This window comes from Oenanthe melanoleuca, chromosome 1, assembly GCF_029582105.1.
Source record: "Oenanthe melanoleuca isolate GR-GAL-2019-014 chromosome 1, OMel1.0, whole genome shotgun sequence".
In the NCBI taxonomy this organism is placed as follows: Eukaryota; Metazoa; Chordata; class Aves; order Passeriformes; family Muscicapidae; genus Oenanthe; species Oenanthe melanoleuca.
In genome coordinates this window covers 38,679,124-38,695,404 of record NC_079333.1, presented here as the reverse complement: position 1 = coordinate 38,695,404, position 16,281 = coordinate 38,679,124, and the positions used below count along the sequence as shown (strand labels likewise).

Genomic DNA, 16,281 nt, shown 5'->3' with positions numbered 1-16,281 from the left:
TACTAGTGTGCCTTGTTCCCACAGTATTTCTGCTATATGTAGGAGAGCTACTAAATATTTCAATCAAAGTTCCAACAATTAATTGGATGTATAGCATCAAGAATTATTTGCTTTATTTAGTGCCTGGTTAGCTTTAATATCAAAGGTGTTTCTGTGTGCCACCATTGTTGTGGGCAGAGGAAAGGACTGTTTTGTGTTCATGAAAAAGTACAAGTATCTTATTATTTTCCAAAAGACAATAACTAAGAAACTTCCAGGGTTGAATGGCTATTCCATGAGCTATCAGAATCCTTAGCAAAGAGGCATTCACTCCCTGAGAAGTTTCATACAGGTGTCCAAGGAAAAGACAGCTTATCCTCAGGGAGAACAGCTGACATGTCCCAATACATTGACAACAAAACTATCGTTCTTGGCCCTAAAAACAATGAATCCCAATTTATATCCAGATGTTATTGTCCTTTTTTTATTTTGTATGCACATATATACATATATATACACATACCAGTGAAACATGCTCTACTCCCATGTTTATGCCCACTAATACTCATCTGCTGCTTCCTGCCTTGACTGCTCACTCCTGTCAATGCCCCTGGGTTTCAGTGTACTGCAGTTAACAGAGGTTAGTTTTAAGTTGGAGTATCACCAGTGCATTAGCTCTGCTTCTCTTTAGCCCTACACAAGGGCTGGAGCAAGATGTGGATTCATGCTACTGACTAGGAGACTTAGGTTAGAAAAGTCTGATCCCAGAACAGAAATCCTCATGAGACCTTTTTGACATGATTACTGAGAAAGGGTCTGGTTACAGGAACATCTTGTCTGGTTCTCTTGACAGTTTGTTACAGGAGATTCCATCCTGCCAGGGCTGGAGGAAGAATCTTGGAAGACCTGTTTGGAAACATTTAAGACTAGTAGGTAATATTGGATTTGCCAAGATAAGCCAACTAGAGGACAGAAGTCAAGGAGAAATATATGGAAGACTTGGCTGATAGTTTTAACAGATGGTCTGAAAGTAAATTGCTGCATTTTACAGATTTGAAGAGCAGAGGTGGTTAAAGTCAGTCCTTTGAAGTTAGGAAACAATGGTGCAATGCTGGAATTCCCCTGTGTGCAGAGACCAGATGGATGTTGCAGTTGCATGTGCTAGATAGAGAAGTGTGCAACCTGGATCTGTGACTTATTATGAAATTCTTATTTGTGAACTTCTCGTTCCTCCAAAAATCACATATAATTATGTGGCAGACGAAGAAAATAAAGGAATCAGGTACTGTGAAACCTCTGCCCACAGATTCATTCCTGGCTACCTTTAACCCTCTTTTCTGAAATTATTCTCTTCATCATTGCATTATTTGCCAGATATTGGCCAGACCTCACTGAAACAGCCCTTTAAAATGTCAACTTGCAAAGCCTGTCTTTTTACACCTGCAAAAAGATTTGAAATATGTAGAAACCTGCTTCATATCCATTTCCCTGTGTCATTGGCTTAATGAGTCACACTAGCAAAAATAACTTATTCAGAAACTTCACATGAAGTGTGTAATGCTCTTCACTAAACCATAAGAATTTTTTATTTGGTCACTCTGATCTTTGCTTAGGTATTATACCCACTTATCCAAACTCTTTGCCTTTATTTCTGCATATTGAAAAATATTTAGTAAGCTCTGTCTACATAGATTAATAGAATGGTTTAAGTTTGAAGGAAACAAATTATTGAGTTCCAGCCCCATTGACATGGCAGAGACACTTTGCTCTAGACCAAGTTGCTCAGAACCCATCCAACCTGGCCTTAAACACTTCCAGGATGGGGCATCCACAACAGGTATATGGTCTGCAAAGAAAATATTGATAGTGGCATAAAACAAATAATAGCATTTTTGAGAAAAGCTTGAAGATCAATTAGGAAAGTCTGGTAAAAGAAAACCAGGCAGAGAAGGTAACAAAAAGTGTTATATTTAATGGATGTAAAACTTTGAGATATTTATTGATTTGAATTGATTCAGAGCTCATTATTTCAAGAGAACATTTTTCTTAGATTTCTTAGATTAAAAGTCGCTAAATTTCATTAACTTGTATGACAAATATATTTAGCTTCACCTTATTTTTATTTAATTTAATTTAGAAAGCAATATTTTAAATGGACTTTCATTTGAGTTCTTGCAAGCTGTACTACAGATGGGATGAATGTTTACAACTGAGCTATAAATCTCTTCCAAACAAAGTTAACAATAGAATTATTAAGGCAACATTAAATATGACAAAATGAACAATGAGTCTGTCAAAACAGCCTTGCTGTAATTCAGTAATAAAATAGAAATATTGTTAATTTATTCTTATTGTTAGCTAAGTATATCTCAAAACAAAAACATAGTATTGACATTACCAAATTGAAATGACCTAGCATTTAAAAAGAATGTTGGTTTAATACGAGTATGTTACTACTGTACATGCTGAAATAGCATGGGCATAAAATAGTCTCTTGAAAATACAGAAAAACAAGCAAATGGGTCATGAGAAAAATTGTCTGTCAGCACTGTTGTCTATTGATTCTTTTGATTCAAATATCAATGTGTTGATCTATGTGGTTTAAAAAAACCATAGTAAAAATAAAGAGATGCATAAAACTTCTTTTTGTTTTGAGCAAAACAATCCTTTTGGCATTCTATACAGCCCTTATTTTAAAAGCAAAGATTGAAAACTCTGCTAATCTACAAGTACTGTAATAGCTCACATCTTATAATTTGTTTTAAGGAGAACTAAAATATGATTACTCATTCAAAATTGGCTGCTGATACTATCATAATACAAAGTCTATTTTTTTTCCCTGACTAGAGCCAGAAAACCAATGAAATATGACTTTTATATGGAAAATAAAATAGAAGTCTTGTGTAATGTACAAACAAAAATGCACTAAGGAAAAGGCTGAAGTGTGAGGCTCAGGTAGGGTGTATGCATTATACACAGTTTAAAATTTAAAAATCTGTGTGAAAGAGTGAGAGTAGAATTATTTTAAATGCAAGCAAGAAGACAACTTAGAGTTATATGCCAGAAAGACTAATAAAGGGAAAAAAAAAAAGAAAGAAAATAAATTAAAGAATGGACCAGTTGCCTCTACATGTTTTTGGAAACAAAGTCAGTAACATTTGAAAGAAAATTAAAATGGAAACCTGCTGTCACAGAAGCCAGTGTCTGAAAAGTAACATTTCTGGAACAGGAAAAGCCAAGAATGTTGTAATTTGTGTAAAAGTGTCAGTGAGGAAAATTATATCTTCCACACCAGAACTCTTCTGAAAAACAAGGTCATGATCTGTCTTCCTGATTTACATAAGAAATCTAAGGTCTGACAGTGAAATGGACACAGGAAATCAGGATTATCTGGACTACAAACAGAAACCTCATTACCCATTAGCTCATTTATTAGTCTTACAAAAAAATTAGGCTGTCTTTTTAAATAAGAAAAGACACAAGGAGTGAAAACTGTGTTGCTGAAATGCAAACATCAATATACTGCTGTTTAGAATTATTTTTATTAATTTAGATGTTTTGAAGTTTTCAATTCAGATTTTTTTCCTTTCTCTTTTCAATTATTTTATTATTTTAACAATGTTTTATGTAAATACAAATCAGGATGTAGCAATTCTGCAAATTAAAAAGAAGCATTTCTTTTATTCTGAAAAGCTTAAAAAATAAATAGAAGATGTTAATATCTTGGTTTTGCCGGTGAGTTTTTAGTATGTTTTTTTTAACATATGTGATCCCCTGTTTTATTAGGGAACAAAAGGAAATTCAAGCATTTCTAATAGAAATTACATAATTAAATGAGTGGCAGAAAAGGTATCTGTATGCTATATATAGGTACAATTGTGAAAGACAGATGTAACTGAAACATAAGATGTGTGTAGATGTGGCAATGAATATGTCCATAAAAGCAACTTTGGGCCAGCCTATATATCCAGCCAAAAGGTCACTAATTGCAAAATTCACACTCTGATATATATATATATACCTGCAGTGAATTTTATTTGGCTCCTCTGTTTTCCTTGTCTTGTTAAACCTCAGCAGTAAATCATTGATTTATGCAGTGATTCCTAGCCAAAGGCTGATGCTCATGATAAGAAGCATTATCTAGCACAAACAAGATAATATCAAGATATTTCCCTCCTGCATGACTTTGAATTCTTTAACAACTACAAAGTCTGTTGCAAGTGGCATCTGTAACACAAAATTTTCTCTTGTAACTGAACCAGCTACAAACTGCTTGGGTCAGAATAAAATCCTTCTCAGAATATTTTTCTCTGTCAAGCAATTAAGATATTTGACTTTAGTTTGAAGACAAAAGCTGCAGAGCTTCAATTTATTTGACTCTTTCAGTCATAGTGACTGACAGAGCTAAATAAACACTATTAATAAATCATTAATCAGTAACTAAAGACTAGGCTCTTCCTGGAATATTTGCCAAATGCCTACTTCAGGAAATCTCACTGGAACTTCTGTCATTCTCACAATTACAGTAGAGAGAGCAGAGTGTTTCAGACAGCTAAATTAAAGCATGAGAAAACCAGCAGCCTATTGGTTTTGAGACTGCAATAACCCCTGTGTTATTTACAACAAGAATTGAAAATACCAAGTTAAAAATACTAAAGAAAAAAGAAACAAATCAGTTGTTGATTCAGTTTAGCAAATGGGGCCCATGGCAATGTAACAAGCAACAACCCATACAGGGCGTCAAGGATAAGAAATGGGGACAAAAAAAAATGAAAATTATGAAAATTAATAGAAAATTTGATGCATTTTTACTTCTCATCTCAGTCTCTAGGTTTCTAATGGTGCCTGAAATGTCATTCATGTAATTATTACCATATTAAGTTGAAAGCAATTTCAGCTCAGCTGATTTGATTGTGCATTAATGGCTGGGAAAAGAAGATAAGGAATGTGCATGGTAAAAATAGCTGCCCATTACAATAGCAGCAAATGGGGTCAATATATCCTATTAGATAACCTTAAATTCCTTGATCATTCAGGTGGTTTTGATTTTTTTTTTTTTTTTGTTTATTATAGATTAACACCAAATAAAAAAGAGGAAATAACCCAATCAAAGTATTTCCTTTCTTTTTGAATAGTGATTGAATCTTTTTAGGAGAGCTTGCTAAATCTCATGGTGCTGAAAATGGAAGGTATCAGTAGGGCTGCTTCTTGCCTTTCAGTGATGGCTGCAAAGGACAGTGTGTGTCATACCTCCTTTTCACTGAAAAGTTGACTTGTAATCTGTCAGCAACTGCAATTTAATTTCAGCAAAATGAGGAAAATAAGAAGTAATATGTTGGTTACTGCTTCAGCCATAGCCAAGAGTCTAAAAAGGCCTCTATTGACTTGGCAGTGTTTCTGACAGGAGAGAGCCTGGAGCCATCAGCCTCTACAGAGCAGCCCTTTTCCTCATTTATTTCAGCATCTCAGGGAATATCTCCATTTATTGCTTTTCTGTCCTCTGTCATGTACCTCTTTCCTCACCTTTAATATATAAAACATGAGACTTGTGTTTTACCCCACAAAAGTTCTTGTCTCACATTTGTTTTCTTCATCAGCTTCATTGAATCTAGATACAACTGAAAAACTTTGTCAGAATTTCTCTTTAGTTATTTGTGTATTATTTTTGTTGACCTGCACACTGAGAGCATCTTGGTATTGGTCAAAGACGAAAAACCAACAAGAAGGGAGTAAGTTTCAGACATATATCATCCAGAGAGTAATTAGAAACTGTTAAGAGAAAAATCTGGACAGAAAAAACCCAGTAACCAGTGACACATGAAGATCAAAAGGAGTATAAAAACATTTTAAAAGCCCTCTGAGATAGTAGAGAAAGGCTTTGAAAAGTCACTCTGAAAAACTAGACCTGCTGAACAAGCTGGGGGAATGATCCTCAGGAAAACAGATTATTGTCTTAAAGCTCCTAACCTCTTATGTTTTATTCCTCCTAAATAAGGATTGGTATGTAAGATATTGTATTGCTCAGACTAACTTTTTTGTGAAGTTGCTCCAAAGGAGTTACAAACACAAATCCTTCCTTTATTTTTTAATCAAGGCCAGGCTGTGAGAAACTTGGATTTTTTTGATAAGCAATGAACTCTAAAAGTAAGCAGGATATATGATATTTAACAGCATAACTTTGGAGACTAGGGGCAAGATGTCCAAAAGGAACATCATTATGAAAAAAAACTGAAAAGAATTCAAGACAGAGAGATTTTTTCAATGCACCACACAGTTTGATGAGGTATTTTGGAAAAACCCTACCTGTTATAATTTTTTATATGTCTCTAGAGAAATGTCATTATAGGAACATCGTTTTTAACAGCATACATCTGAAGGAGAAAGAATCTCTTTGAATCACTAAAATTGACTTAGTTCTGTCTGGTTGTATACTCACATTGCCAGCCTAATTCTTGGAAACAATCATAATAGTAACTTGAGTAACTAATAGTAACTACCACCATAAAACTGAAATGTTATCAGTTTCATCCTATATTCTGTAATCTGAATACTATATAGAAGTAATGTTAGTTCCAGTTTCTTACACCTTTCTCTCCCTAAACTCCTTTATCAACAAACAACTAAAAATTCCTTGACATTAATAGCAAACACCCATTCTATACTAGTGCTATGAGGTCAGGTGGAAACTACAGATAAAGTGTGTTAGGACATGATGAAGACAATGTGCTCTTAGCTTAATGTATAAATTATTAATATTGGGGAGGGGAGAAAACTCAACTACTTGTTTACTTTCCAAATATGAATTTTGACAGAACAAGCTCTAATTTACTGGTAGATAGTATCCCAGAGAATAAATGGATGCGAGTCTGATAAAATTTTTAATTAAAAAACCTTTCATCTATTTGTTTATGAGATTAATACTTTTCCTTTTGACAGAGACAGTTGACTTGACTGAATTCCTGACCACAGAAATGGCTGGGCAGGGAGTTCACAATTAGCTACTTAGTCAATTCGTTATTTTGGGAGTACAGCAAGGACTGTCTGTAAAAATAAAATCCAGCAAAATAATGAAACCACAAATCTAGCATTTCTCATCTTAATTATGAAAGAATCTGTACTTACTTTCCAAGTGCAAAACACTCCAGCTTAACAGTAGTTCCCCTTGCAGCTGTAACTGTGTAAGGAAAATGGACTTCAATTTTTGGTTCATATTCCCCCATCACACCTGGAAAATAACAAATGTTTAAAATAAGAAATATCATCAGTTTTCCATTATGACAGAAAGACCCTTGATATGTTTTTTGTTTTTTTAATCTGCCCAGCAGTAAAGCTGGTAATTGATGGAGATAGCCTCACTTGATCAGATATGCTGTGCTCAGGTCCAGTATATATATATTGAAATGTTCTTCAGTTTACCAGGAGTACAACATTGAACTTAAAAAAAAGATTTAATTTTTTCAGACTTTAGTTAATGTTCAAATTTTCAAATATTAAAGTGGACAATCAAGAGAAGAGTGAGAATTTTCATAGACCAAATCTTTGTTTACTAGCACATTGACAATTATGACAAATAAATCAACACATCATGCTGTGTTAGAGGATCTTCTAAGCTCAGGAAAAAGCCCTCAAATTATGTGGAGCATTTGTTTACACAAATACAAGCACAGAAATGAAGACATGCAAAATTCAGTTATGTCCTTTTCAGTGAGACTTTTAATTTAGGAGAAGATTTCTTTTCAGGACAATACTTTAAGTACTGTAAGAGAGCATTCTAGGAAATGCTGTCTAGGAAATGAGGAAACATTCAGGAATGTGAAAATAGAAAAATGTGAATCAATATCCAGGTTATCTCAGATTTACTGTAGAGTGAGTGACAGCTTTTGAGAGTCACAAGACCTTAGGAAATGAGAAATCAGTAGGGAAACTGAGGTATGTTTTATAAGGTGAGGCAAGGCATTTATATTTGATGGCACTTGGAGGAAGGAGAGCATGGAAGGAGAAGAATATGACTAACAGCTATGTTTGGTTAGAAGGAATTTGGGCTAAGGGCATAGGAAATACTCAGGAACAAAAGGCTGTATTTAAAAAATAAGAATTGTTCAGATTTTTAAATGAGGATAACTGAAAAAAAATCTGACTTGTTGAAAAAGTAGCAACAAGTCTAAATCTATAGAGTCAAGACTCTCCAAAAAATCTAAAGTAAGCAAATAGGAACAAGAGATGAAAAGGAAGGAGAGAAAAGAGATCTCTTATCTCTTTTAGAGATCAAATGTCCTAGCCTTCAAACGTTCCTATGTGGCTCAGGATTCTCCAGTGGGGCTGTGCTCTCATTTTCCCACTGTCACTCAGGCTCCTGAAGCTTGATTCTGGGAGGAAGTCTGAACATACTTGAATGTTTCATCTGGGGCTTAAGTCTAATTAGAAAATCTAAATGTGCCTCAAGTGAATTAAATGACAGAAACAGAAAGCCTGAAATGCTTTTATTTCAAATCATGGAGTTCTAAAAATAATGTGGCTTTCTAGGTAGCAGATTTCTTTTTAAAAAACATAATCCTGCAAGTATTACATGTTCTAGCAGTACTGACCCATTTCCTCCAAGATATGACTAAATTGGTGTTTTACTTTGCTGTATGAACCATTTTTTTAAATTGGAAAAAAAAATTAACATGAGTGTCCTGAGTATTAAAATAAAGCCAGGTCATCAAAAAATGCTAGTCAATTAAAATTTTCCTTAGCCTAGACTGAAATAATTACTAGTACAATATTTCAAAAGAAATGCATTCCCTCTGGCTTGTAATATGTCAATAAATTTGTGATTTAGTTACATTCCTTGTAACTTTGTTTGCTGTTTTCTGAAATTTTTTTGAGATTATGTATACTAGTTTCTGATTTATCTCAGTTAACCAATTACATAATTTTACAGGATATCTATTCTTTTAAATATGTCTTTAGCAGACTGAAAAACCCCAGACCATTAATCTTCATTAAAAAGAACCTTTAATAAACATTCCTGTGCCCATATGGCACCTCTTCAAATTCTATTCTGTCACTTTGAGATGTGAGGATGAGAACTGAACAGCAATAATGAAGATGAAGATCTTTCTATCACACTATTTTTTCCTAGACTTTTTTTGTTTGTTCCACAAAATTCCCTTGTATTTGCTGTTCTGTAATTGAGCTATACACTGTGGCACCATAATCTCTTTACTGATTATGTCTAATAAAGGCATTCTATTTTTAGGTTTTGGTATTATATAATTTTTTTGGTGGTGACATTATTTATTGCCTACCTACTCTATTTCTATTATCACAATATCCTTTTGCAGTTCTTCAGGGTTAGCTGTAACTTTCAAAATTCTGAATAATTCTGCATCAACAATCTTCTCCACTTCACTGTTCATTTAATTTCCAGATAGTTCGTCTGTTGAATAGTGAAATCCCACGAAAGTCTTCACTCACAATCTTCCAGTTCTACAAACTGTTTAGATATGCATACAATAGGTGGATTATTTCTAATCTATTTTTAATTGAAAATGGGGCTCTACTTCAGCCCTTCTAACAATTTAGTTTCTTTGACAGCCTTTGATGAGTGACCCTGTAAAGAATTATGTGAAACAAAAGCAGCTTGGCCATTTCTGTTCATATTCTCTCAGACTCTTTAGGAAAGCTGTATACAGACTGAAGCATGACTTCCCTGGTTACAAGCTGAGTTGTTGGTATATGACTGTGTGATAATGTGCTAAATACAATACTAATGATCATACTTTTTACGTATTTTCTATCAACACACTTGACAAAGAAGGCTCAGGGAAGGAAAATAGTGCATCCTGCTTCCTTCCATACAGAAGATGGGCTTTGTTATTATTTGTAGTATCAATACTTCTTCTAAGATTTCTTCGATTTAAGCTTCAATTACAAGAACTTCAGTCCTGATAGAGGAATCTCCTATGTTCCCTTGTAGTGAACATTGCTGAAAATAGTTCACCTAGGTTTTATGATGGAGCCTTATATTCCTAAGGTGTTCCTTTTAAATCTTTGACATCTGCTGACTGTTCACACTCACTGACAGGTTTTGTGCTTCAATGAAATTAAAAAGCAGGGTGGTTTGGCTTTTGGGTAAGGCTTTGTTCTGGAAAATAATCATGTTGAGTTGTTATATGATATCTAACACTTGCTTTTTTAGACCTGAATAAAAACAAAACTTAAAATATGATTAAATTTTTCCTGCCTTTAAAATAATACAGTACATCTTTATTCATCTGAGGCAATATTATCTTTCAGATCTTATGTTTTTAACTTGCATTAAGTCCTTTTGATAAGTGGAGTCTGTACACATACTGAATGCTCTTTGCATGTCATGCTGTCATTTAATACTCTTAATAAAATGCTTTGTACTGATGGTTTGTACCACGTCCTGTTCTTCTGGGTTATTGCTACCCTAGCAAGTGACATGCCTGCAGCAACTGGCAGGAAATGTATAAAAATTACTAAGCAATTGCTTTCTGTCCCTATGAAAATTAGGAAACAAAAGTCTATTATTGCAGAGGGATTTTTTTTCATTCTTATTATTTATGATCATTGAGACCATGAAGGCCATTACAGTTGCATAGATATTAAGGGAATTGTTAAGGCCTTACCTTCTCACATTACACTATAATTGCTCTGCTGTGGCTGTGGTGCCTCTAGGCTCTTTAGCTTTCCAGCTTCTGTTTTGGTCACTATGAGTCATTGATGGCAAAACAACCATCACCTGCATTTTCATTAAGATTTTTGTTCATTTGTGTTAGATGCTAAAAAGAACCTGAACTTTTAGAAAATATTGAGGTTTTCAGCTACGTGCACTGAAATGAATCTCTCTCAGGCTCATATACATGACTCTCTTACAAAGGTTTGACTAGGGCCATAAAAAATCCTCTCAGTCATTTTTTATATCCAGTTATCAAGCATGAAATACAACAATAAATAAAATTGATCAGCAGAGAATAAAAACATAATATACGATTTTCAAGTGGCTATCAAATCACAGAGCTCACGTGTTTGGGGCACTACAGAGCAATGGGATGCTGCTCTCAAAGCTGCTCTGCTCTGCCTTCCCATGGAAATGCATCCTTTCTGAAAATCCTTTACCTTTCTAGGCCTGACTGCTATTGTTCACTATTTTTTAGGCTAATTACTTAGTTTACTACACTCATTACCTCACAAGCTTTGTATTTCACCTGAGTTCAGATCTGAGTATAAAAGTACTGGATTTGTGACTGATATGAACATACCTCTTCAAAGTAAATCTAGTTTGCCATATCTTGGAATTTGGTCAGGGATTAAGAATGGGTTTAAAGGCCAAACTTTACTGGTTTTTTAAGTAAATCTTGTCCCTGGTCTTCATTCTGAAATACACCATTCCACCTTAAATTTTCCAGTGTTTGGGTCTCTGCCCTTTCAGAAAGGGTCTTTTTAATCGGGTGAGATTTAGAAGCTAATAATCCTATTGTCCTGTCTCTGATTACCAAAGAAGACACTGATTTAAATGACTGAGCATATCCCAGGACAAAGCACAGTTTGACCTTGATAGAATCAATGGTTTGTTAGTCACCTGGCCAGAAAGGAACCTCAATATTTGTAGAAGAGATCTCTCCTTCAGACAGTTTTTTACAATGATGCAGTTATCACAAAGTAACTATTGTTCAACCCAAGCAACAAAAAAGTATTCACAACATCTAGTTTACTTTTAATAAGGGGTTTCATTTAACAAGATTTTCCTCCACATTTACTGCAAATCTGTGATTTAAGTTCTACACTGCTAGTCAGTGTCTTACGAACCCTAAGCTATAATGTCTGCATTTCATTTTTCTATGAAAAAAAATAGAGATGACATACAATATGATAAATATTGATTTTGAGGCACTTACATATCACAGGAATAGATGTAATAAAATTTCAAATATTTACAGATATTACTGCAGCTAAAATTCTTTACATTATCCACTATGGACCATTTAATGGAAATGGAGAATGGAATAAAGACGCAAAATCAGTTTCTGATTTTCAGTCCTTTCAACTAAAAGCAAGGGAAAGAGCTACAGACAGGATATCAGACATCATTGCTTTTGCAAAGGACTGCTCTACCTCTTTATTTAGCCTGCCAATCCATGACTTATACAACCTCAGATGAAGAGTGTGGAACATCAGAGACAGTATGACAGTATCCATACAATAAGAATTTCTTCCTTCATGAGGTCAAATAAAACCTGAATGCTGAGAATTCATGACACATCCTCTTATTCAGCTGTGTAGAGGCTAATGCTTCTTTTGTTAATCTTCCAGATATTAACTACCCTCTTGCATCTCCCAAAACATGAAGGCTCCTTAAACCCTTTCAGCTAAAATGATTTGTGTTTGTTATATACTCTTTCAGTAATAGCTCTGTAACTTCCTTTGGAGCCTAATTTTGAATGGAACAGGTTACAGGGAGTACTTGAATAAGTGGCTGATAAACATTTAAGACAGCAGATAGAAAAGATTCTAAGACTCATGGCTAAACATCATCAGAATTCTCAGGAGAAAATGAAAGCCAAATATTTCCTGAACCCAGGAGCAAGATTAGGCATGGATTGATACTTGCCATTATTTTCTTAACAAATTATAAAACCCTCCCAGCTCAGTGACTAAGAGTGTTCATCTGAGAGGTTTGCACAAAGAAGTCCCTGATCTTAATCAGACAATGCAGGAATGTTAAAATGGTTTTCTTACATCCCAGATAAAGCTCTAAAGACAAATTTAATTTGGATTCTTACTAGTTTGGCTCTTCCTCTCAGTTTCTGGGAAACCTCTTGAGGAGTGATAAACTCATCCTGCTGCATAAGAATTTTTAAATAATTTTACAGATCAAAAGTTAAGTATCCTACCACATTGTATTGATGATCTGCTATATGAATATGTATCAAAACCCAAGAAAATTTTGCCTATGAAATTCCTTACAGAATGTTCAAGTGTAATTTCTTCTCCTATTTATAATCTATGATGAAAACGAAGGTTGTCTAAGGTATGGGTGCCGTTGTGGCAAATGAGTATTTATCACTTTCCCTGAAGACCTGGGCCATTAAATGTCTCCAGACATTTGTTTGGGAGAGCCTTGAATACACACATTTACAATGACAGTAAATTGACAGCACAAACTGAATTAATTCAAGTATAATGATGATACCCACCATTGTATCTGGTCTGCAGCAGAGAATTTAAATGCACTGGGAAGAATTTATTGACTCACCTGCTATTAATCTTATTCCAAATGGAAGGACCAGCACCTGCTGTAAGTCCCTAAAAATTCACTGTGGAAATGGTTGCTTCAAGATAACAGTCCACAGCATTCCTTCCACTTAGACATCTCTCAGCCAGGTTTTGAGCTATAAATTTATCATTTAAAAAGCCCTGAAAATGCTCATGTGAAATTGCATTCTGTAATGCACTGAACTAAGCACTAAGCCTAATACTAAAGTGCCAGCATTGTTTTTGTATGTTAGAGAACAAATCCTATTGCATATTACATATCTTTACTGGAATATATCCTAATAGAAAAGAAAAATTGGCAATTCAGTGTCTGGAAAAAATATCATAATGAATGCAGCACAAGAAAGGAATAAACTCTGGTTTACAACTAAGGGATAAGATGTTCATGCATTCCTAATTATAGAGGAATAAATGTGAAAGAAAGCCAAATTTAGCAGAAAAAAGTGTTTAAAGTTTAAACATAACTTTACTCTAGCCACTTTAAAATCCATATTTTACTCATACTTGATTTCACTAGTTCATCAGTTACACTGAACTCTGAACTCTGTCTGGAAAGCCCTTTCTAGAAATACTATTACTGTCTTGAAACATATTATTATTTATAACTCTTAAATGTAATGTATGTCATACATACAAATAGCTTTATGCCTCTCTTAAACATTTAAAACAACTAAAAGCACTTAATTTTCAATTGAAAATCAATGTTTTATGACTGAAATAAAGGGAACTGAGTCCAAACAAAAGATATTCAGAAACCTGGGAAATATTATTTAATCTAAGTGATTAGGAGGAGGATCTAATTTTTATGGCATTTTTAATTATCTTCCTGATGAAATGATCAAAGAATCTAATTTTTCCTATAGGAAATGACATAATTGTTTGTACTTCAAGTATGACCTTAAGCTTAATTTTTTTTTCATTGCAACCTGTGAAGTTGTTTTACAGGATGAAAACAGAATATCTGCTTTCCAACTGGGTGCCAGAAGTGTCAAAACTATTGTGATGTCCAGAGAGAATATTTCCCTTGCTTCTGATTAATTAGAACTCTACTCTGGAAAGAGTATTTCTCTAATATTCATTGCATCTAATTAACTGAGAAAAGCTTCCTAAATTAGAAATATTCTTTCAATTGAGACTGCTCATATAACCATGCCAAACAAAGAGCCTCTCATTTTCTCAATATGAAAGACCAAACCAACACTAAAATTTCTCTGTCATCAGCAACAAGTATTGAAATATCCATTCTTTTAGACTCAATAGCAACAAATCATCCTGTTACTCACTGCAGTTTTATCTTCAAGCAGAACTCCTGCTGTTCACAATCAAATTATTTCACTACTCTGGCAAGAATTCCAAACTGACAAGTAATTTTTGTTTGAATATTATGCCATACCCTATCACTGCACAGCAGCATGCACTGGTGAATTTGTATCTAAGATCCTGAGACACTAAGATATATAACATTCAGGATCATTCTTTGCAATCTGAAGCCATTTACAGCTGTAAAGGTTATTTCATGATCGTTTTTCACAAATTTGAATTCAATCACCAGCAATTAAAATATTTCCAACATACTTCTGTCTGAAATCTTAATAGTTATGGTTCAATGCAACACCATTCCAAATCCTGACTTGAATTTAGAGGAACATTTTTTTCAAGTTCTGTTATTTTGGGCTTTCTATATTCTGTATATAGATCAGTTAACTCTTTGTGCAAGTTTCATAAGTCATGAGAAGAAGGATTGAAACAAGAAAACACAAGTGCAGAAGATGTGCAAGACACTACATGGCTAGAATCTTGAGCTATTTTAGCTAATTTAAAAAAGCAACTGCATTTCCAGCATATAGTATTTCTATAAACTAATGGAAAGATTTAGCAATTAAAAATCCTCTAAAGAGGTTACCTTAAAAGAACTCAAGACCAGACTAAACTCAATGCAAACTTTTGCAGTGGAAGAGTTCTTGCTTTACAATGAATCCTGGGATATAATCATTTTCCAGCCTGTTCCTATTTTCCTCCTGTAATAGCCCTATAGCCCCCTGGGTTCAGCCCTTTTACATTGCCAAAAGACCACTCCAAGTTATTTTCTCTCTGCTTTTTTAGATTAAATATTTTATAAATAGTGCTTTTGAACTGTTGTGTTCTGTTTGAGAATGTTCTTAAACTATTCTACAATCCCTCTAAAACACTCTGTAAAAGGTTTATTGTAGAGGAACCTATAAAATTCTGTAATTCTAAAATTCTATAAAATTTTCTGCCTACCTATAGAATTTCTTGCCTATAGGTAAGAAGCATTGCTGCTAACTGGAACAGACTTTATAAATAATAACAATAATAAAAAGTAGCAATTTTGGAAATAAAAAAAACCTCTAACAAAACCAACAACTTGCCCCCATCCTATTATATGTGTGTCTTTCTTTCAATTTTTTTTTTTTAATTAAAATAAGGCTACACTGACATTTCTTAATACTAATTTTCATTCTGTTATTTTTACAACATTGTGGGAAGACCTTGGCATAACAGCAAACTAAGAGACAAAAAGTTAAAAATGCTTGTTACCCATGCAGGACATGCTTTCAGTAGATTAAAGCAGAGATTGTGGGAGGACTTTTATTTTCAGTTTTCAGAGTGACCCATAATTAGAATACCTCTATAGAGTTTTACAGGAGAAACATATTTATTACCAGGTAATGGTTGTCCAGGGACATTGCCATTTCATCAACCTTCCCCTGGAGCAAACCTTGCATACATTCACTCATGTCTCTGTCAGTGTTATCAATCTTTGTATACTGCTAAAGGACAAACTTGATTTTGCCCAGACAGTGTGTCTCTTCTTGGAAAAAAAAAAAAAAAAAAATCAAAGTAGGATTACATCGGGTTTGATTCCTGCCCTACAGTACTAAGAAAAGTTCCTACTGTTTCTAAACAATTTTTATGGACTTGCACAATTCAAATACAAAATGTTACTGCAAAACCTTGCACTATAACCCACATGAAACAGGTAGCCTATAAGGCTGG

At 34.1% G+C, this 16,281-nt stretch overlaps 1 protein-coding gene across 2 annotated transcripts in view; it reads right to left on the bottom strand.

Moving 5' to 3' along the window:
• CNTN5 (contactin 5) overlaps positions 1 to 16,281 on the bottom strand; it is a 576,470-nt gene that overhangs the window by 130,202 nt on the left and 429,987 nt on the right. For both annotated transcript variants that reach the window (XM_056493993.1, XM_056494003.1), the window contains exon 9: positions 7,102 to 7,204. In XM_056493993.1, the coding sequence (XP_056349968.1) occupies positions 7,102 to 7,204 (103 nt within the window). The remainder of the gene's footprint in view (positions 1 to 7,101; positions 7,205 to 16,281) is intronic.